Source organism: Apostichopus japonicus, chromosome 6 (assembly GCF_037975245.1).
Source record: "Apostichopus japonicus isolate 1M-3 chromosome 6, ASM3797524v1, whole genome shotgun sequence".
Taxonomy (NCBI): Eukaryota; Metazoa; Echinodermata; class Holothuroidea; order Aspidochirotida; family Stichopodidae; genus Apostichopus; species Apostichopus japonicus.
This window is the reverse complement of record NC_092566.1, coordinates 691,685-715,585: the sequence shown is the minus strand read 5'-3', so window position 1 is coordinate 715,585 and position 23,901 is coordinate 691,685. Positions and strand designations below refer to the sequence as shown.

Here is a 23,901-nt window from a genome sequence, read left to right as displayed (position 1 = left end):
TCAAACACAACTGTTCATCTCCTAGAGTTGGATATGGCAAATGTAGTCACGACATAATTCATAAAGAAATCCTTGAAAGTCTAAAGAGGAGAAGTGGAAGAGTAACATTAATTAATATACCACACTTTATAGTGATAAATTAGCTCAGATACAAAGTCTCAACACTTTTCAATGTTTTTATGCAACACTACTCTGTGCTATACTAAATATCTGTTATAAATGATAACTTTTCTCTTAAATATTCCCATTCTACACCTCCCTCTCACTTCTGAACCATAAGATGCCCCTCATACCTTATGGCAACATAATCATCCTCTTTAATTCTCACCAGGCTACATTAGAGAAGATAGGAAAAACAGGGCCAACTAGAACAGACAATAAAGCCACTGGCTATGAAATTGAAATTTTCTATCATATTCCGATCTAAGGAATATAGATAGAGGAGACTCATGAGGGAATGATAAAACTTTAGATGCATGGAATTAGATTGGGGAACCTAGAAGGGTTTGTTGACCTAAAGCATTAACCACATGCAGGTTCAGAAATAATCCACAAACTACCAAAAAAAAATCATTTCTGATGAAAAAAAGTGTGAAGTATGCATGAAACATGACAAAATTATCAATTTGGTTCTTTCTATCATGTGCTCAAATGTGATATGGATTTACATGTGAAGCTTAAAGGAACTGCTGGTTAGCTTTAAATGTGACAGCTTCAGGGCTCAAAAACCTTGGGAACCGAGATCGAAAGAAAAAAAAATCACGAAAAGTGAATACAAGAAAAAAAAAGGGTAAAACTAAAGTAAAATTTTACATGAAAAGTTTCAAAAACTAAAGGAAATTAATCAGAAAGCAGTGTTCTCAATTTCAATCGCAATTACAACAAGTACGGTTATGATGGTTCCCAACCTACTCACAAGGGCAATGTAAATGGCTACTTTCGCACACTACAAGGTATACCTGTACATGTCACACGGACAGCCACGGCCCAGCGCGGGAAGATCGCTGTTATATTGACTTTAATAATCAGCCTCGCAGGAAATGTTTTGAACAATTTATTGCATTCCACTTTTCGTTCTATTTTTTTCTAAGTTAGTAAATGTAGACTGAGTAAGAGCTTTCTTTCGTACAAGTTTGACTTCAGTTTAAAATGATTTTCTTTCCTACCTTACCCAGTGTTTCATTTGTTCACAAGGCCAGGGTATATTGCCATGTAGGGTGTTTTTGGAATATCAGAATAGGAACAATATATGGTGAAAGGAAGTAATGGGGCTATGGGGTATAGGAGAGGATGTTGGGTACAGGAGGGTGTGGGGTATGGGAGAGGCTGTGGGGCACAGGAGGGTGTGGGTGTAGGAGAGAGGCTGTGGGGTACAGGAGAAGTTGTGGGGTAGGGGAGAGGCTGTAGGGTACAGGAGGGTGTGGGGTAAGGGAGAGGTTGTGGGGTACAGGAGGGTGTGGGTGTAGGGGAGAGGCTGTGGGGTACAGAAGTTGTGGGATAGGGGAGAGGCTGTGGGGTACAGGAGGGTGTGGGGTAGAGGAGAGGCTGTGGGGTACAGGAGGGTGTGGGTCTTGGGGAGAGGCTGTGGGATGCAGCATGGGCTGTGGGGTACAGGAGAGGTTGTGGGTGTAGGGGAGAGGCTGTGGAGTACAGGAGGCTGTGGGGTACGGGAGAGGCTGTGGGATGCAGGAGGGTGTGGGGTAGGGGAGGGTGTGGGTGTAGGGGAGAGGAGGGTGTGGGGTACAGGAAAGGCTGTGGGATACAGGAAAGGCTGTGGGGTATGGGAGATGTTGTGGGATGGGAAAAGGGGGCTAAGAGGGGACAATGGGGAAAGGAAAAGGTAGGATTGAGAGAATCCCTCTTCTGCCTTAAAATATCAAATATAAACAACAGGAGGTTACTTACCCTTAATATAAAATAAAGTAAAAAGAATATGTTGAATGACAAGTCAATTTGGAATACGATATCTTGAGACGCAAGGAGGCAGCGCTCCACCGGCCTGTCAGGAAAAGAAGAAAGGAAAAATACATTAACAATGTAGTCACTTTTAACCATAAAGAGAGTTGATATGTTAACACAGTCAGTTTTACCTTAAAGAGAGTTGATATGTTAACACAGTAGTCAGTTTTACCATAAAGAGAGTTGATATGTTAACAGTCAGTTCTACCATAAAGAGAGTTGATTTGTTAACACAGTCAGTTCTACCATAAAGAGAGTTGATTTGTTAACACAGTCAGTTCTACCATAAAGAGAGTTGATTTGTTAACACAGTCAGTTCTACCATAGAGTTGATATGTTGACACAGTCAGTTTTACCATAAAGAGAGTTGATATGTTGACACAGTCAGTTTTACCATAAAGAGAGTTGATATGTTAACACAGTCAGTTCTACCATAAAGAGAGTTGATTTGTTAACACAGTCAGTTCTACCATATAGAGAGTTGATTTGTTAACACAGTCAGTTTTACCATAAAGAGAGTTGATATGTTGACATGTGTATTTATATCAGCCAAATGTGTCATTCCTGTTACGGACAATCATCTTTTTATTGCCAAAGTATTAAACCGATGACACTAACCCAGCATATCACCTCAATTGCATAGTTGAGAGCTGATGATGATGCTCTTTATATGATCGTGAATATTAATAACCCGGCCGCTGAAGCTGTTACAGTATGTTACACATCTAAGGGAAATGTCAAATGGGTCATTGGATAGGAGTCACTGGATAGGAGTCACTGGATAGGAGTCATTGGATAGGAGACAGTGAGTAGAGCCTTGGTTTAGTTCACCAAGCATTCATAGAGAATTAATACAGTCTCCCGACAGGATGGCATATAGTACTCATCACTCAAACATAGCATGAAGGGTAACAACAATGAAACAAGCCACTTTGATCACTTGAACCGAGTAGTTTCAACTTACAAAATGCTAATTCCCTCCTTGCTGTTCTGGCATGCAATCCAATTCCACTGTCAGAATTAGCATTCTCAAAACTCTGACACTTTTACATACTGCCTCCCTCTGATTCATCTCACCATCACCATATTGCATATAGGGCTATAGCCACTGGATGGGGTGGGGTGGGGGTGGGGGGGTGACCTTCTAAATGTCTTCCATTTAATAACACGTCTATGCTATACAAAGGACGCATGTAGTACACACAATGTAGTTGAAATGTTGGAAATGATTGGACAATTTCGCATCTAAGCTCTTACCCAAACAAAACTTCTCAAAGGGAAAGAACACCCTTGCCCTTGGACCTCTCCCCAGGTTAGACATTAGCCAACATGTGTGCCCCCCCTCTCAGTCCCTCCCCTCCCCCTCTCAAACTTGAGATTCTGGTTAAATGGGCCTGTTGACATCAGGGCTGGGAAGAGAGGACCAGCTAAGAATCAGATCAATGTTAATACGGTATCACCTATGATGGAGATAATGTATCCCAATACAATCAGGGGTTTAGGCAGCCAGCCGAGTACGCAAATCTATACAGAGTTACAGAAATGAGACAATGATGTTCATACTTTCCCTAATTTTACCAATCAAGTCTCGTACTAGCTAACTAAACAGCTTGCATTTTACCCTGCTATACCTCAAAAATGCAAGTTTCTTAACCCCCACAAAAGCCCCTAAGACAGGCTCCTTAACCTTGCTGTGAGACCCACTATACCACACAGTGGAACGCTACCATTATACTCTCGGAGGAATAGTCAGGCCCACGATACCGAACAGTTGTACTCTATCATCCTAATCTCTGTCTTATCTCATATCTGAAAACCTCCCTCTAATGTAACACACACATCCTTGTAATATGCAGAACTCTTATGTATTAGATGTTAAAGTATACTTATTCTAAACCTTAGTACTGAGTACATTCCAGCTTGACTGGACATTGACATCAACAAAGATTAACAAAGTTCAAGTAAACTAGATACCATCCTTCTCTGTAAACAAAATAAACTAAAAGCAGGTCTAGCTAACACGTATATACCACAATTTGTGATAATTGCTATCATGAGCTATGTGGATGTACTTTCCTATGGTATGCGATTCTGCAGGATTAGAGAATACCTTTCTTTGAGGCCCTAATGATTGAAAACTTTGAACGTCATATAAACAGAGACAAGGATAGGATTACATGGTATTTACATTACACCTCAAAATAAACTAAGACTTTAACACAGTTTCACCAATAATGTACTCTTCACATTCCAAGCTACAGGATACAACACATGACATACATGTGAAGCCAGGTAAACAAACAGCAGAAATATGAACATGGTCAACTATGACAAGCAATTAATATACATATCTATACAATACAATATACATGTATGCATGACTCTGCCTTTAACATGCAAGTAAGAGTACCATACGTGTATACACAGCACTGTCCCTTTAAGCATACTTTCCATGTACACAGCAGATATGTGACATATTTGATTGAATGCAACCAGAGATGCTGCAAGGTTTACAATCAGGGACAAATCCAGGATTTAATAAATGAGGGGTGTGTCCTGGTTTCTGAGATCACTGAAGTCGACTCCCATGAAGACCTAACCATCAACTTGTGCATTTTGAGGAATACTTAGATTATGTCTGTCAAAATATAGGTTTAAATACAAGGTTCTGCTCATAGCTACCTTTAAATTTTTTAATGAGGTTAAGGGGGGGGGGGAGTTGGGGGGTTAGAGTGCACACTTCCATTTTCCTCCCTCCTGGATCCATGCCTGAGTCTCTCAAGTTACTGTTATTGAGACTAACTATGTATGAAGTTGAAGTTCTCCCAGAAAGTTTGACAGCTAACCATCATGACTTCAGCCCTGATTCCTATATGCAAAGTAGGCTGGAATAAATACATTTACTATGAAAGCGTGTGGTAGTTTTACAATTTAAGCATCCATATTCATGACATTAGTACAACAAACTAAGAAAATAGTTTCTGACGAGACCTATTAACTGCTTGTGGATAAGAGAGAGAATTTTCTGACAATGGAAAAGTAAACATCTTTATAATCAGGAGGATAATTATTCATAGATTAACTCTATGATTGCTCCATGTTGGATATTAGTTTTAAAGATTACCTCGCCCTCTTTTCTTATACCTTATGTTTTTCATGGTAATATTATTCTATAACACACATGATTGGTAAAGTTGACAGACAACTATATATATAGACACAAAAGTGCAGCAGCTGTACAGAGGCAAGTAAGCATGGAGTTAAACATTCAGTAATAATGTAATTGATTATTGTCATCTATGTCATTTATGTACATCTATCTTTGTAATGATGTTAGTGTTATTCATGTTAGGGTTCATTAGTTAGTGTTCATGTTGGTGTTCGTTCGTTAGTGTTCATAATGGTGTTCATAAGTTAGTGTTCATGTTAGAGTTTCATTAGTTAGTGCTCATGTTAGTGTTCATTAGTAAGTGTTCATATTAGTGTTCATTAGTTAGTGTTCCATTAGTTAGTGTTATTCATGTAAGTGTTCATGTTAGTGTTCATTAGTTAGTGTTCATCAGTAAGTGTTATTCAAGTTAGTGTTCATGTTAGTGTTCATTAGTTAGTGTTCATGTTAGTGTTCATCAGTAAGTGTTCTTGTTAGTGTTCAATTAGTTAGTGTTCATGTTATTGTTATTCATGTTAGTGTTCATTAGTTAGTGTTCATGTTAGTGTTCATCAGTAAGTGTTCATGTTAGTGTTATTCATGTTAGTGTTATTCAAGTTAGTGTTCATTAGTTAGTGTTCATGTTAGTGTTCATCAGTTAGTGTTCTTGTTAGTGTTCATTACTTAGTGTTCCATTAGTTAGTGTTCATGTTAGTGTTATTCATGTTAGTGTTCATTAGTTAGTGTTCATTAGTTAGTGCTCATTAGTTAGTGTTCACGTTAGTGTTATTCATGTAAACAAAGACAGAGACAGAGAGCATAGATAAAGTTCATATATCAAACCTTTAAAAGGTATTATATTTTCTTCTTATGATACTAGCAGTAAGCCAAGTAACAAAACCAATTCCAACAAATTTAAGCTACAATTTAACATTTTAAGCACTCCCCCTGATGACTAGCTCCCAAGAGGACACTTTTCAATATTGCTAAATTAAGAGGCACTTTGCAGAGGTCCTCAAAAGGCAAACTTTTGCGTTACGTTCATGCGGACATGGAATATTAAAAGTGACATGTCAAACGTTAACTTGCTTCCCCTGATATTAATTTTAGACATTAGATATGGTACAGTACGTTGGAAGAGAAATGGAGGAAGAGAAAACTCTAAATAACAAGCGTTTCATTCAAAATCTTCCACAATTTATCACTACAGTAGATATAAACCAGTTTCTAATCCACAAACTAATTTCAACTTGGTAATTAAAGCAGCATTTGCATAATAATCGGCTCTGAAGTTGTACTATATCTATTTCAGAATATTAAAAGCAATTTATAATTCTAAATATAATTCAGCAGTTAGTCATCCAGACTTTTTCATATTTTCAATAAGCCTTTTAACCACTTGCAAAATGCAAATTAGCAAATGTCCTAAATTTGTGACTTCTACCTCCATTTTAAGAGATATATTTACAGCTGCACCAGGTAAAGATCTGCACGTCTTCAAATATTCACTTCTAACATGAACACATGAGTACATCCAGATTCACGATTAGGCAGGTTTAATCTATCAGCCAACACCCAATGTCTCAGTCATCTAAATGTCATTTTCTTGAAATATGAATAGTTAATACATGTAATTTAGCATTTCAAAAGCATGTAATTAAAGTTTCATTGAGTCAGACACAGAAAAATCACCAGGGCAAAAGCAAATGGATAAGGATCTCATATCAAAATCCCAGTAAGAACTATCTTTGATAGATCTTCCTGGGGAACTCATAAAATATTCACAATTTTCTCGAACCAGCTCAATCTAGTACAGACAAGAGAAATAAAGATAAATTTTAATTCTCCTTTTTTTTATCTCTATATCTGTTTTATTTTTCCAATGACAATGTTAAAGCCTTTTATCTCAAGCACACCACCAATACATAGAGAGTCTGATACTGAGATTGGTTTGCTAAAAGCTTTTAAACGGCTTATCGTTAGAATGAAAAAAATGGTTAGAATGTTTGTCACCCATCTCTTGTTTTCTCAATTTTGTTGTTCTTTATGATTACTAGATCTTGGCCTGAACTGCTTTTAGACGACACCAGCTGGGAATATCAAATTCCAAGCAAATCTTACTACTTTTCTCATGTTCTAATGTTTCTCATGTAAAACGACAAAGATGTAACCTTCAATGACTTAACAGATATACATATGCACAATCACAGTCTATGTACATGCTGAACAGCAATGCTAATGCATGTTCCCAATTAACCTATACTAACAAGTGGGTACTTCTTAGCAATATGGGTTTGGTAATAACTTTGATACTAACATAGTTACCTACTGCACAATAGAACTATTTAAGATATCATGGTGTTAGTACATGCTTGAAGTTGAAAAGTAAATCAACTTTTAATTTTCAATTCAACTCGAATGTATTTTATCACAATTACAAAAACGCTGATTTACCTTTTTGCATAGCACCAAGAGATGAACCATATCACAAATGACACAATGCTATTCTCCATTCCATTTTTTCCTGGCCTTTTAAATATTTTAAAGCAACTTCACAATTTTTAACAGATTAAAAGCCAAAAATTGACATGGGCATTTTTAACAATATCTAGAAAGAGCTGCAAAAGCCCTTGCGTAATTTTAATCTTGTTAGTTGTTAGTAATATAGGGCAAAATTGAGTTATTTCATTAGCTTACTAGAAAATGCAATTTAAGGAATACTTTTACACAAATTTACAAAGAGCTTATAATATGCATACATGTGAACAATGGAGAGTAAAGTGGCAGTGTTATGTACTGTTACACATATGTACACGTGTACATGCATGCAGCCTCTATAATGACGTACACTAGACGCAAGTACAAAACATCACTGGAATTGGGACAAGCATAATACACTTTGCAATTAGATTTGCCTAGTACAAGAGTAATGTCAGTAAAAAAGAACCAGATATCAGGAAGGATTAATAAACTGAAGAAGATACAGTATCTGTGATGCTAATGATTAAACAGGATAAATATAGTTAAACATAACAACCATACATCGAGCTATGTTACCAAGGCAACACTAATTTTTGGGACAGACTTGAGAAAAACTATGAATCTATGTCTTTATTTTGCTATATAGTTTAGACTAATTTACTTAATTCTATGAAGTTCATATTAAAAAGTGTAGTGAGGGGTTAATATAGAACCTATAGAAGTCAGTGTATATATGACAATACCGATGTGAATATTTATATTTTGTTTTATTTGGCAATAATACCTAATATTAGTAAATGTGTTAGTGATACATGATCAGTCTACTATCAAAATGTTTTTTTGAACTGGTATTACATATAGGGCCTAAAACGTTTCTGCAGTGACTAATCAGTTTAAATTATTTAATAACTTTTGTTACAAGGCTCTTTTCTACAATCAGAAAAGGGTTAAATGCAATTATCCATAAAAGTGTGAATATTGACAAATTCCAGCCTACACTAAATCCTTGATAATTACAGTTCTCTAGAGATCCAACAAGGCTATACAGTATATACCATCATCACCTAATAGCATATCCCCTTTGCATAGAAATATACCAAATAAATGTTTTTATCAATAACAGCCTTCACCTTTTCAATATGCATTAAGGAAATTTTTAGAGAATTTACCAGCGAAAGCTCTGCCCATGTTTCCATGAGAACCATACCGTATATTCCACTTTACCATCTGAAAGCTAATTGAGTCAAAGCTGCAACTTTCATATCATTAAAAAATTATTTTCATTTCAAAGGGAATAAAATGGATATATTGCTCACGGCAATATGCGATGTATATTTCTGCTACTGTTTTTATTACTCCTGGTTAGATTTTCAAGTTCTGTTGTAATCCATCTTATCCGTGCAAAAAGGAATTGCCCCAATCAATCGTAACAAGCTTAAAAGAAGGAGACAACCTAGTCAGAAAAATATGATATTAAAAGGAGTTTGAGATCCAGAAATTTTGTGTTGATATGAAACAAAATTGACTAATCATCCACACAATGAAAACAGTTAAACAATACATATGTGTGAAACTTATAAAAAAGATTTACCATAAAAAATTCAATTTTGAGATAATTCTCTAATTGTACATGGAAAAGGTGGAACATAAATTTATTTATTGCACTGTTTACTCAAGGGACAACACATGTAGAAATTTTGAAATCATTTATACTAAATGATGATGAAGAAAACATTCACTCAAATATGTTTACATATGACTTATTGTCATCTGAGATGAAAATTGAGTGTTTCTTGTCAAAACAAGGTCAATGGACTAATCTTTAACTATGATTTAAAAATATATAATTGAAAATCTGTGATGTTACCTTCTAATATATTTCCTGACTGAAATTTACCCAGAATTTGTGAATACTATTATTTGAAACAGACACCTGTAAATCCAAAACCAATGAAAGGTTGTTGAAACTGTTTCTGTTTTTTTTTTTTTTTCGATTACCTTCAATTCTCTACAAACTGACCTAAAGGCGGCCGCTTTTAAGATGGGTCATCGTGGTTAGTTAATTTAGGTCAACCATCTTCAAATCAATGTGATGATAACATCTGTTAAACTATTTCACAGCAGATACCTAGAAACTCCTAGAAATTGTCACACCTGGAATAATTCAACTATTGGACATCCCTTTATTATATTCTAACAAAACAAGTTCACACCATGAAACTAAAATAAAACTTGCTTTGGTTAACAGCTCTCATATTAAAACAATACACACGTTTTATCATTTTAAAACAAATCTCTTAATTTTTATTCGCTTAATTTGGTCAGTCAAGCTGCACGGCCATTTATTGCATGTAACAACTAACAATATTATATAATTGTGCCATCTGCTCAAGAGAAGCAAATACTTCAATGCAAAGTGACAACAGTCCCATTAACTAAAAAGTTATAGTTTTCTGGCTTAGCAGCATCTAACATGGCAAGAGAATATAGGTATATTATAAGTATTACACAGTACTGTAACCTATATAACCTACAGGACATTATTAATGGTTTAGATGGTTTAGATGTTTTTTGATGGAGGAAAGGAGGGGGAGGGATGGAGGGAGCTACGCTTGTGTTTTAAATTTACAGCATTCTGCAACAAGCCTTAATTGTAGCAGATGGACAAATCTGGATATTTTACAATCAAACTAAGAGACAAAGTATAGGATTACAATCGTTCGACTGCTCCTTATTAAAGGGTAAATGAGCCCTAAAAAATTTGGTGTCCCACAAAGTTACTGCTTTATTTTCAAACCTGCTGTGTCTATGCTTTTTAAATTTCTAACAAGTCAAGACAACTTATATTGATATAAATGCAGTTGACTACAGGAACTTTATTATTCCGTCAAGATATCTCAAGGTAATTAGTAAATGGGAAGAATCTTCATTTAAGTTAGATAGTCCAGATATCTCAAGATATGGTAACACATAGTTAATTAACAGACCTTTTATTCAGTCATTATAATCTTATGTTACACTGTTACAGAAACTATGACATCATGAAGTACTTGTTTTCAAGGTCACCATTATCTGTCAGCAGTCTAAAGGTCTTATCACATGTACTAAATGAACCAATTAACATCTACTGTTAATTGATATGTTGCCAAACTGGTGACATTCTACTAAATGACTGACTTAGTTTAAAGGCCAAAATTATTTGCTTATTACTGGTTACGGAAAGCACAACCTTGTGATAATCAAGAGAGATTTTTTAATAATTAATAAACTGTGACTTACAAATAACCAATTAATATCAATTAAGGAACATGCCACTGTTCTGTTAGTGATAAAAACCTATTAATGAGTCAGCTCATTAAGGTATTAATTTCAGATAAACACCGCAAGTACAAACAATTTATAGATAACACATTTGTGTAAAAACTGGGGGGAAATCCTGTTGCAAACTGAAATAACAACTGCATCATAATTTGTCATTTATTATGTAACAAGAGTCCTTGACCTAACATTTGAACATGCAAAGTTACTTTATCGCAAGAAGCCCTGTATCCTATTCAGTGTATTCATGGTACATGGTTGCATATACAGTAGGAGATACAAAATTACATTGTCTGTATAAGCCCTATATCCTATCCATGGTAAATGGTTGCATAGGGATTTTAATTTATCACCTCACTTCAAGGTCTGTGGGTTAGAGATGGGGAGGAGGCTGAAAATGCCATCTGTGTGAAATGATTGGGGGCTCATGACCCTTCTTGTTCTGGTATCCATTGTCCTGTAAATATAATATCTACTTATTTCCAGGGTGGGTGCTTATGACACACACCCAGCTATGAAAGCCTCTGTCACAACCTTGTATACTTCAGATCAGCCTTGAACCACAAGTTTGCCATCATTATATCCACTCTTATATAATTTCGAAAGACCTGTGTCAGGAAATCAGTTTGCACTTTCTATCATTCCTTGCAGTAGGCGCTGAAACAACCTGTTAAATCCTCTGACAATATTGAAAAGAAATAAATCAATTTGAAATGTTCCGAGTCATTTCAATAAACCTAGGAACTTCTTCTCAAGCATAGCATGCAGTCCCTATGACTTGATTTAGCCCGAATAACCGCCGTTGGCAAAACTTTCACTTCAGCAGCAGATGAACACTAAATGAACAATTCTGTCGTCAACATGGTTGTTTCACGCATTGAAAGGTTGACGTTGAGCTATATAAACTTAAACAATATTACTAATGAACAAGCCACTTTAGCCAAAGTATGAAGTACTAGCCTAGAGAGAGTTGTCAGAATCAGAGAAGTTAAGAAACTTCTTCTATAAGAGCTATACTTGAGTGACTACCAAAATCTGGGAGAACAGTACTTTATCTTAATTGAAAACAAGATTTAAACTAAACGTTGTTGTCTGTTGTTAATTTAACAAGTGCTGCAATATAACCTACGGCAAAGCTACTTGGGGTATTCCTGGCTAATCGGAAGAGGGGAATAAGTGTTCAAATGGTTTGGTTGGGTCAAGTGTGTTTGAAGTGTTGAGTATGACTATGAGGTAAAACGTGAAGCAAAGTTTGCAGCTCATTAATATTGCATTTTGCTTCCAAACTTCAGTTAGTATCACGGTGATAGAATTATATGTCCAAGGGAAAGTAGCTCTTCACAAAAAGTAGGAAAAGCAAAAAACTTTCTTGATTACTAAAGAATTATTTGTGCTAGAACCTTTCTTGAAAGGTTTTTTGAAGAAGTGAGCTCTTAGTTACAGAACCTTAGAGGGAAACAATGGGGAACTGAATGTGTAGGAATAATAGATAAGTTAGTTTTTATGTTCCAGCATTTACTTGTCATTTACATATGAAATGATAAAGTATTAAATCCTCCTATAGATACTGATTATAATCCAAATATCATTGTTTTACTTGTGGAATTAAATTATACAATAATCACTGATCACCGACAAATAAAGCAAGGCCTTGACATCAATCTATCTATCAAGAAGCTGAGGAAGTAAGCCTCTTATTTACAAGAGAATATGGGGAGGATTTAGAAAAAAGAGATATAAATCTAGTTTGTCAAGTGAAAATTCTGTCCTTTCAATCCTTGTTTGTCTTCAGCGTGATAAAACAATTCTGCCTTAATTAGACCATCGTGCACGTACGTGCACTTACATCTTCAATTATTGCAGAATTCTTTCAAATATTCTGAAATTTTAACAGAGGAAGAAGGAAGCCTTAACAGGCCATCCTATCCAAAGTATCTTTTCTTTGAAACCAGTTTTGGCAGATACGGGCTGGTACACATATCACCATCCTACAAAACAAACACTCTTGTTAATTAGTGGCCACAGAGTTGTCTTTATATTAGTTTGAGTCATTAAGAGTTCGTCAGCTCTGTGTGCACTATTACCACGGTTATAGATTATAGGAGAACAACGATTCATCCAAAGATTAACTCCTACACATATGTCATACGTGCCTTACAGCATACACAGCATACCTTATGCTGTTAGTTATTAACCAATGACCTTATGATATATAAAATGCAACATAAAGGTCCATCTGCGACTGAGAATTCACATTCACAGCAAAGACAGATAAATGAAAATGCACAAGACAACATAGGGAATTCAAACACTAACGTCATGCATTTAAATGGATATACACTCAGTCAAAAAAGCTTAGGAGAGTCTTGTTCAATGTCACTCAAATTGTCTGTGTGAATAAGCCATAAATTAAGCTTAGTTATAAATTAAGCTTAGTCATAAGTTAAGCTTAAAGTCATAAATTAAGCTACAATGGCTGCATGTTTAATATGAATATACTCTCTCATTAACTACTGTGTTTCCATTCCATATATAACTTTTTGAAGAAATTAATTACCAGAACTTTGTTTTCATCATCTTTTGATGACAACAATTATTGATTTTTCTGAAAAGGCTGATTTGTTGATTATTTTGCAGAATTAAGTGCTGCAAATTTACTGCATCTTTAGGTCAAAACCACACCCTCATAGCATTTTGTACAGCAAAGATCAGAATGTTTCAAACTTGGTGATATTTTGTGAATGTATCTGGCAACACCAGATTTGAATGATGTCATCATGCCAATTCATGGCTGAATTTTTTGTAAATATTGTCTATCAAATTTACTCAATTCGCGACAGAGGAATACAATATTTCAACAAAAGAGTTGCAATTTTATGAAATTCTCAATGTAAAGAACATTGACATTGAAGCAAACATTCCAAAGGTATCACATTTCAAGGATAAATCAACATGTAGACAGATTATAATTAGGAAAGTAAAGCTTTTGAAGAACATCTTCAACGATGAGATCACAGATTACCTGTACTGGGATCAACTCTCTGGCAGAATCAAGGCTTAAGGTAGACAGTACAAAATTGTTACATTCAATTGACTATATATCTAGAGTTAGGAATAAGATATTGAGATGTCGGAACAAGATATTGAGATATCTGGAACAAGATATTGAATATGTCTGAACAAGATATCTGGAACAACAAAAAAGAAAAAAAAAAGAGATGTTGGAACAAGATATTGAGATGTTTCCACAAGATATTGAGATGTCTGAACAAGATACTGAGATGTTGGAACAAGATATTGAGATGTCGGAACTAGATACTGAAATGTCTGAACAGAAATCTGGAACAAGATATTGAGATGTCGGAACAAGATACTGAAATGTCTGAACAGAAATCTGGAACAAGATATTGAGATGTCGGAACAAGATATTGAAATGTCTGAACAAGATATTGAGATGTCGGGAACAAGATATTGAGATGTTGGAACAAGATATTGAGATGTTGGAACATTTATCAAGATGTCTGAACAAGATATAGAGAACAAGATATTGAGATATCGGGAACAAGATATTGAGATCTTGGAACAAGATATTGAGATGTCGGGAACAAGATATCTGGAACAAGATATTGAGATGTCGGGAACGCGATATTCATATGTTGGAACAAGATATTGGAACAAGATATTGAGATGTTGGAACAAGATATCCGGAACAAGATATCAAGAACAAGATATTGAGATGTTGGAACAAGATATTAAGATGTTAAACCTTACCCCTTAAGATACAGTAAGTGTTCTGGGACTAGAATATTTCTTTAAAATCCTGACTTGTCACCTAGAGGGAGCTGTTGTTACAACATTCATTATATGAAGACAATGAGGTAACTTCTGTCAATGGGTTGCTACTGTAATAACCTATTTATATTCACTCTCACTGACTTATCTAAATCACTTGAATGATAACAGTTTTAATTCTTGTTGTCTACAAAGAACTTACTTTGACATCTAAACAGAGTTAAAAGTAACATACTGGTCTGTAACTGACAGGCAACCTGCCATAAAGTTAAGCTGTGTTTACGTCATAGCAAGGAGAAGTGGAACGGAGGTCTGTTTAATATCTCCCTCGAGTATCCACTCATAGGACTATACTTGCTGGGGAATTCCATTCCAATTCAACGCCATCAATTAATCGGGGTTGTCATGATGAGCACGCTTGCTTGTATGATTACACTTTCATAGTTATAACATACATGTTACGCACATACTGTAGTATTAAGATTACCATGCGAGATAGCTATGACGACTTAGACAGCAAGAGGGGCCCAGAATGTTTCTTGAAACATCCTTAAAGACTGGGTGGCATGATGACATCACAATAGAATGGATAGGCTATGAAAGTAACCAGCTGCGGTTATTTCAAGAATCGTAGCTCTCTGGAGCAGAGAAAACCATCGCAGCAGTAAGAAATGAGAGCTAGCGATATATCTGGTCGCAGTGAGCAGTAACGGTTCACCAATCCCCTCAGGTAAACTTGTCACGGAGAGATGACACACAGTAATAACATGAGAGATGGGCTAATTCATTATAGTGCTTTATTATTCCCAAGATGAATATTCTCTTACAAATACTTCTAATAAACTATCCCCCATACTTAATCCAACCTCCAATTTCCTTCGCTGCAATAACAGAATGTAGCAAGAGGTGCTCGGAAAAAGTTCAGAATTGAAGGGATGAACATTCTCCTATTTGGAGCTCTATTACTGTGTATATATGAATGAGGTAAATAATACAGTGAACCATTAACACCTGATGCCAATAATAATAGACACAAACAGAAATATATTAAAAATAATCTAGCTATTAAGAAGGGTAATTTCTTCCACATAATTTTAAAACCCCTATTAAATTCACATCACCATTTTTTTTCTTTTTAAAACATAACATTTTTTGAAATACAAATTATGTCCATGATTGTACTTTATTAAACATATTTATTAAGAATTGAGAGTTATTAAGGAAAGCTGGGCAATTATTCATGAGTAGAACTGGTCCAGTTTAATGTAGTATTTAGTTTTTTACCACAGTCTACAAATAAGGAAAGAAAAGGAAAATGAAAGCAATCAATAAAATCTTGTTTACTCAATTTATATCAAATATTGATTTATTTTGCTCAAACCAGCCTATATCACATCACTATACAACATCCTCCTACTCCTTTTAATCTGATCTTCTCTGACTTCTTACATAAAGTTCATTTCAAGAATTAGCTCTCAGTTAATGCATGATTTAACTATTTTTGTCACAGCAAAGACATATTTATTGAAGGTGTAGGGTGTTTATAATCCAATATCCTAACGCTAATGAGATTGAACAGAGTGTAGCCAACTTGTCAATCGGATGAGGAAGCAATGTTCTAGAAATTGACACATGAATGTTCACCATGTGTGAACAATCTCAATTCTACAAAGTCTGTATGACCTGCAATTTTAGAGTTTAACGACATGGGTCTCTGCCTTACGCTGCCTATAGAGTATATCAGTGATAGGTTGATGCTGATGAGGGTACATTGTCCTTTATAATACCAAATTACAGGGCATTCTGTAACTGAACCAACTTAAAGCTACACCAAGATCAAAGTAGAATAGATAAGCCATGAAAGTAACCAGTTGTGGGTTATTTAAAGAATCATAGCTATCTGAAGCAGAGGAAACCATCCCAGCAGGAAGAAATGAGCGATATATCTGGCAACAGTGAGCAGTAACGGTTCACCAGTCCCCTCAGGAAAGCTTGTCACTCTGTAACTAAACCAACTTCAAGTAACAATAAGATCCACAGTCTGTCACAAGATGTTTTCCAACATTCTAAAACTTATGTTGATTTAATAATAATAATTATAATCATAATAATAATGGTGATTTATAATGCGCACCTCTGCTTTGTTTTAATTGCAGCTTCCTGTTCTATGATTTGCATACATCTTTGATGCCAAACAGTCCTAGTTTGGCTGTGATAGGAATATTGTTAAACAGCCACCGACGATGCACTTGCATCATCGCGACACTAACTTCCTCAGCCTTAATTTGCATAACATAAATATTGTAAAGGACACTTCAGCTTTAAGTTAATTTCATTGTTTTAACAAATTCTAACTGCTAATTTTAAAAACATTATAGACTGAGTTAATGCTTGCTCCAAGTTCACCCCATACTCTTAAAAGCTAAAACGCCTCAAATTGGTGGAATTTTAGCAATTATTTCTGAAATCCCATGACTGGAGGATGTAATTATAACACAGAGCATACAGTAATTACAAAAATCACTTAAACTACAATCTTCTCTAAGAAAATATTTTACCTTGCTACACTATCATGAAACTAAAAAATCAATATGCAGTTTTCAAGATCTGTACCAAACTCTTTAAATTACAAGATGTCTAATTTAAGTCTGAAGCACCACAAACTTGCAATACTTTGCAATAATTTATGATAAATGTCTACATTCTGCAGGCAATTTGTCTCCATGGAATCTCTTCACAGACAAAAACAATTCAAATGATATAAACCAGTTAGAAATGATTGATTGAGTATTTAATTCTGTTGCCACCGCATTATTATTCATTATTTAATTTCATGTTGACATTGACCTTGTTGTCCGAAAGCTTCCATGTCTGTGAATGGAAACCTTTTAACAACTTTGTTTGAAGGTGACCACCCTGCAGTAAATAACAACACGAAACAGAAACCAAACTGGTAGAGCTAGATTTAGATGTTTACACAAAATAGCAGAGAGGGTTCAATACATATGAGAGAAAGGGGGTGGGGGACAGGAGGGAGGGGGACAGTAGGGAGGAGGTGCAGGAGAGAGGAGGGGACAATCAGGCATCATCAACTTCAAAGGGTAATGGGACATGTGACCTTTGATTTGAGAAAATTCACCCAAGCATCACAAGTAAATGAACCCTTTGTGCATTTTGTAATACAATTTCCTGTATTTGAATGTTTTATCAAAACAACTTTAAAATTGCTACTTCCCCTCCTCCCTCTCCCTCCTCCTACCTCTCCCCCTCCTCCCCCTCCCCATGTAAGTCCTCCATACATGACTAGATGTAAGTCCTCCCTCCATACATGACTACATGTAAGTCATCCATACATGACTGGGTGTAAGTCCTCCATACTGGGTTTATTAGTCCTCAATACATGACTGGGTATATTAGTCCTCCTAACATGATTGTGTTTATTAGTCCTCTATACATGACTGGGTGTATTAGTCCTCCATATATGACTGGGTGTAAGTCCTCTATACATGACTAGGTGTAAGTCCTCCATACATGACTGGGTGTATTAGTCCTCCATACATGACTGGGTGTAAGTCCTCTATACATGGTTGGGTGTAAGTCCTCCATACATGACTGGGTGTATTAGTCCTCCATACATGACTGGGTGTATTAGTCCTCCATACATGACTGGGTGTAAGTCCTCTATACATGGTTGGGTGTAAGTCCTCCATACATGACTGGGTGTATTAGTCCTCCATACATGACTGGGTGTATTAGTCCTCCATACATGACTGGGTGTAAGTCCTCCATACATGACTGGGTGTAAGTCCTCCATACATGACTGGGTGTATTAGTCCTCCATACATGACTGGGTGTAAGTCCTCTATACATGGTTGGGTGTAAGTCCTCCATACATGACTGGGTGTATAAGTCCTCCATACATGACTGGATGTAAGTCCTCCATACATGACTGGGTATATTAGTCCTCCATACATGACTGGGTGTAAGTCCTCTATACATGGTTGGGTGTAAGTCCTCCATACATGACTGGGTGTATTAGTCCTCCATACATGGTTGGGTGAAAGTCCTCCATACATGACTGGGTGTAAGTCCTCCATACATGACTGGGTGTATTAGTCCTCCATACATGACTGGGTGTAAGTCCTCTATACATGGTTGGGTGTAAGTCCTCCATACATGACTGGGTGTATAAGTCCTCCATACATGACTGGGTGTAAGTCCTCCATACATGACTGGGTATATTAGTCCTCAATACATGACTGGGTGTAAGTGTTCTATACATGGTTGGGTGTAAGTCCTCCATACATGACTGGGTACATTAGTCCTCCATACATGACTAGGTGTTATTCCTCCATACATTACTGGATATAAGTCTTCTATAGATGACTGGGTATAAGTCCTCGATACATGACTGGGTGTAAGTCCTCCATACATGACTGGGTGTAAGTACTCTATACATAACTGGGTATAAGTCCTCCATACATGACTTTAAGATGCAATTATTCCCACCACTGTTAATTTAATAGTTTACTCTATTATTAGGCTTTAAGCAGCATTGGTGTTATCAAGTTTATCAAACTTTCCCGGCAATCAACATGCAATTATAATTAACCAATTTTAGATATTGTCACAAGCAATAAATAAACATAGATTTGAAATTACAATGAGTTGAAAAATCCAGAATAGTGCAAAAAACTTCCAGCCTCCACTGGGGGTTCGAACCCCGGCCTCCCGCTTTATATGCGAACACCCTAACCATATTATACATATATATTATCTTTCTGATTTCTTGGTGTTCCTTTAATGCCTGGGGAAGATGCCCTGTATCGACCCAACTTCAGCAATTTCTTTCGCTAAATTTAAATTGATTTAATTGACCTGGAATGTGTCTCCTATTAGCGTGTAATACTCATATACCAGAATGCACACAGAACTTAATGTGAATGATATATGTGCAGATCTGAAGCAAGCATCGACATAGGCAAGGTGCATATTTGGGGAAAAAACAATTTATCTAATATTGATACAATCAATTATGACAGTGTGTATAATATGGATTATTTATGATCAGGCATTGTAAAGCAACCTCACAAATGACAATTCCAGGGCTACTTATGGAGCTACAGTATACTGTTACTGTACAGTACTGTTATTGTACAGTACTGTTACTGTACAGGATACACTGGGGAGCTAAAGTATACTGTTACTGTAAAATACTGTTACTGTACAGTACTGTTATTGTACCGGATACACTGGGGAGCTTAACAGTATATTTTACTGTACGGTACTGTTACTGTACAGTACTGTTACTGTACGGTACTGTTACTGTACAGTACTGTTACTGTGCAGACCTAAAGTATACATATTTTTTCTGCATACAGGGCTGCATGGAAAACATGATTACAACATTTTTTTCCTTTTCTTGATTTTTCTTTATGAGACTGCTTGAGCACATTGACTGCAACATCACAACATAATGAACTGTAAGGTGATAGGTTATGACTAATAGCATGACATCATATAAAATAGGGAATGGGGGTATCATGGTTAGACCAATTTCATCTGTCTGCAAGGAGAGGGAGAAAGGGAGGGGGTAAGGGAGGGGGAAAGGAGGATGAAAGGGAGGGGCAAAGGAAGGGGGGAAAGGAGGGAGAATCAATACCGTTTAATGGACTGACTGACACCCACAAAGCTGACATGTTATTAGGAACAGAAGTTTTCACGTAATCAGGGTTCTTGCATTTTAATTTTGGACAAAAACAAGTAAAACTGTTTATAAACAGACCATATGAACCATCCTCTCATCATCCAAGTTTCATTATTATACACTTGATAATAAAAGATGCACTAAGAACGCCTGGAGTATTCTGGGGTTTTGTTTTTCTTTCTTTTCATACTGACAACACAAATGAAATATCAAAGCAGGTCTCAGTTTGTTTACTAACAGGCAAAAAACATTTGAATACATGAATGCTCAGACATATCCTCACTTAATTTTTATTTAGATGTTGGGTTGATACACACCGTGCATTTCCTGACAACTATGAATTTACCTAAGGTAACCTTAATTATACCCGCATTTGTCAAAGTCCTACTCTGATATTAAAACCTTTCCCAGACAGTGATAGTTTTTAACACCAGTTTATACTCTGAGTCAGCACTATAGGATTATTTCATATTTCATATATATAAACCAACCTCTATTATGAACAGCAGTCTGTCATTTGTGACTTAAAGGGTAAGTATCACCTACTGTAGCCCAGCTTATTCAGTATATATACCTTGGCAACATCTGCGGTAAGTTGCTGTTCGAGCAGGACTACTTAACTCCGATGAAATATAAGCAATGCATACTAATATCTTCATTTGGCACAATGGGCTCTTTGCATAGTACAATTAATTTATCAATTCTTTTTCTTTCTGTATTCTTCTATTTCCACTCATTTTTTTTATATTTTTTTTCCTGAAATATTTTGGGATATTAATTAGTCTGATACTATTATGAAGCCGCTTGAAACACTAACAGATTTTATCCTGCACTCACTACAGCAGTTTTATATCAAACATTGTATCATTCACACTTATAAAGTGTAAGTGTGAACATCTGCTGGCAATGAATATGCATAAGCATCAAGGTCACTTTCTGGGAAAGCATATACCAAGAACTTTATGGCTCCAACAGTGATAACAATACGAATATAAATTGTACCAATAAAAATAACTTAAAAAATAATTTTTCCAGTAAATTAAATCTCTATTTAAAGGTCTACGGTGACCTAATTTGCCCCATATTCAGTACATTTGTTATCTCATTCAAAATCTGTTGAAATTTTTTGAAACGCTCTTTTTGTTCCGAGAAATATACATTTGTAGTTTTGATAAATCTGGGGAAAGTCATTAAATGTGTAAACTATGACATAGAGTGTTGTACTGATTAAAACTTTCTTATTTTAGCCCTAATTAGTTAACCCCTAATTACAAGCCCACATATATCATTAACCAAATACTTGTAAAATAGTCAATCTTTGATGGATTTTAATGGGAGTTGCAGCTACTTTCATGATTTCTAATGCCTATTACAGTGATCAGGACAAAGTGGTTCATAGACTGTGTCCGTGGACCTTTAAGGGAGTTGTGTAATGATAGCTCCAAGTGAATTCTAGGCAATGTTAGTATACCATATAATATATACTTTAGTATTTAATATTTACTATAGTATATGATTATATCATAGATTATAATATAGTATATCGTATAATATATAATATATACGATAATATACGATATAGTATATAATATATGATATATACTGTATATATATCATATAGTATATCATACAATATATAATATAATATAGTATACAATATAGTATATCATATATCATATAATATAATATAAAACGTTAGTATATAATAATACTGATAACAGCCAACCATTGCTCAAAGTAACACATTATATAAAACTGAGATATCCCCAGCAAACATTTAAGCCAGTAAATAAAATGATCATAAATGTAAACTTTCATCACTTAAAAAGTATTTGTCATGCAGGTCTTTTAAGTTAGTTATGAGAGATGTTATTATAAAGTGTGATAGTGTTATTTGCTATATGTTAACTTTTCACTTGCATGTTGTCTATATTATGAACCTTGTTGTTTGTCCGTTTTTTTGTATTTTTTATTATTTTTTTATTTAGTTATTTTTATATTTGTTCTTAAACTGACAACTCATTATTATTAAACTTTGGATACTAATTTACTTTCCAGCACACTCGCACAAGGTACTGGTAGGATAGTCACTAATTAGCTATTTAATTCATAAACAAACAGACAAACGCAATCAGCTGGTAATTTAGAGTAATAGGACCTTTCACAACTTTTAACCTGGTTCTTTAAATTAGGAAAACAAATATGGCTAGGTTTCAGCAGCTTAGAGTGTCTGGTATAAAGCTAAGTTACAAACAAAGGCTATAGATACTAAAATGGTGCTTATTCATGTGTTGCAAAAATGACAGCCTTTTTTAAGATTTTTATGATCTGTTGTTATTTACAACATGAACTATTCACATTAAGTAAAATGCTGCCTTTGTTTCCAAGGGCAAGGGGAGGGGGATTGGGCTAACTGTCCAGGGGAAATACGATCCTTTTTTATGCACAATATTAGATGAAGTCTCGTTGTTCTAAACTGAAGTTTATTTTGCTTGGCATGTTTAATGACAGATTAACATCTATAAAAACTTGACAAATCACGTAATTTCAATTAATTCAGGATATCTAACATTATTTAGTTCAGGCAAATTAGGTAAGTTCAACATTCGTTCAGAATCTTCACAATAAAACAAACTGTTAGCAAACTGCTTATCCACTAGAGAGCCTGTGTAAGATAATGTGTAAAAGTAAGTTGGCCTGACGTTTCGATCCTAGCAGGATCTTCTTCAGAGGCTGAATGACAAAGTTACAGTAAGAGAATACAGTCAGGTTAATGAGCAGGGTGAACACAAAGAGATAGATGTAAGAGGATTAGTAGACAAGGGATGTCTTGTCTACTAACCCTCTTACACATTCAGAAGCTTCGTCAAATAAGAAAGAAGATTATCATTTTATCTAAATTACTTTAGTATAACAATTTAAAGTTAATCTAGGAATACACGATAATATATTCTGGCAAAGTTTGATGATTTAATATTATTATTATTACTATACTGTGAGTCTTTCTGAATCTCTAGTCCAATAGATCAACAAGACGTACAAATCGACAAAAAAGAATAACAGTTTGAGGCAGGAAACTGTCAGTAATTGATGAAAGAAAATAGTTCATCTTCCAAATAGGTTTCAGCAGAAAATTAAGCTTTAAACTTTTCCTCTTTTTTAGATGAACAACAATCATTATTCAATAATGACAAACATGTTGTGCACAAGTTATTAGTCAGCAAAGGAAATTAAATCTCATCAACACATCTACTGGAGAAATTGCAATTTGATTATCTGATGCATTAATATGGTGAATCTTAATCCAAGTTTGTTTTGAAAATTGTATTTTTGGAAGGTCACAGCTGCATAAATTGAAGGGTTGGAATGGTGAGATAAACCTACAAAGATTACTACGTATATCTCAGTACATAATACTGTTAGGATATGTACCAATTCGGTGTTAGTGTTATAGCGTATATCAAAGTACGTATATCATGCATAAGTAACTGTACAC

At 35.3% G+C, this 23,901-nt stretch overlaps 1 protein-coding gene across 41 annotated transcripts in view; it reads right to left on the bottom strand.

The window, feature by feature from the left end:
- Nucleotides 1-23,901, bottom strand: part of LOC139968579 (calcium-activated potassium channel subunit alpha-1-like) — a 156,461-nt gene that overhangs the window by 88,782 nt on the left and 43,778 nt on the right. For all 41 annotated transcript variants that reach the window (XM_071972679.1, XM_071972690.1, XM_071972680.1 and 38 more), the window contains exon 3: nt 1,906-1,999. In XM_071972679.1, coding sequence (XP_071828780.1) covers nt 1,906-1,999 — 94 coding nt within the window. The remainder of the gene's footprint in view (nt 1-1,905; nt 2,000-23,901) is intronic.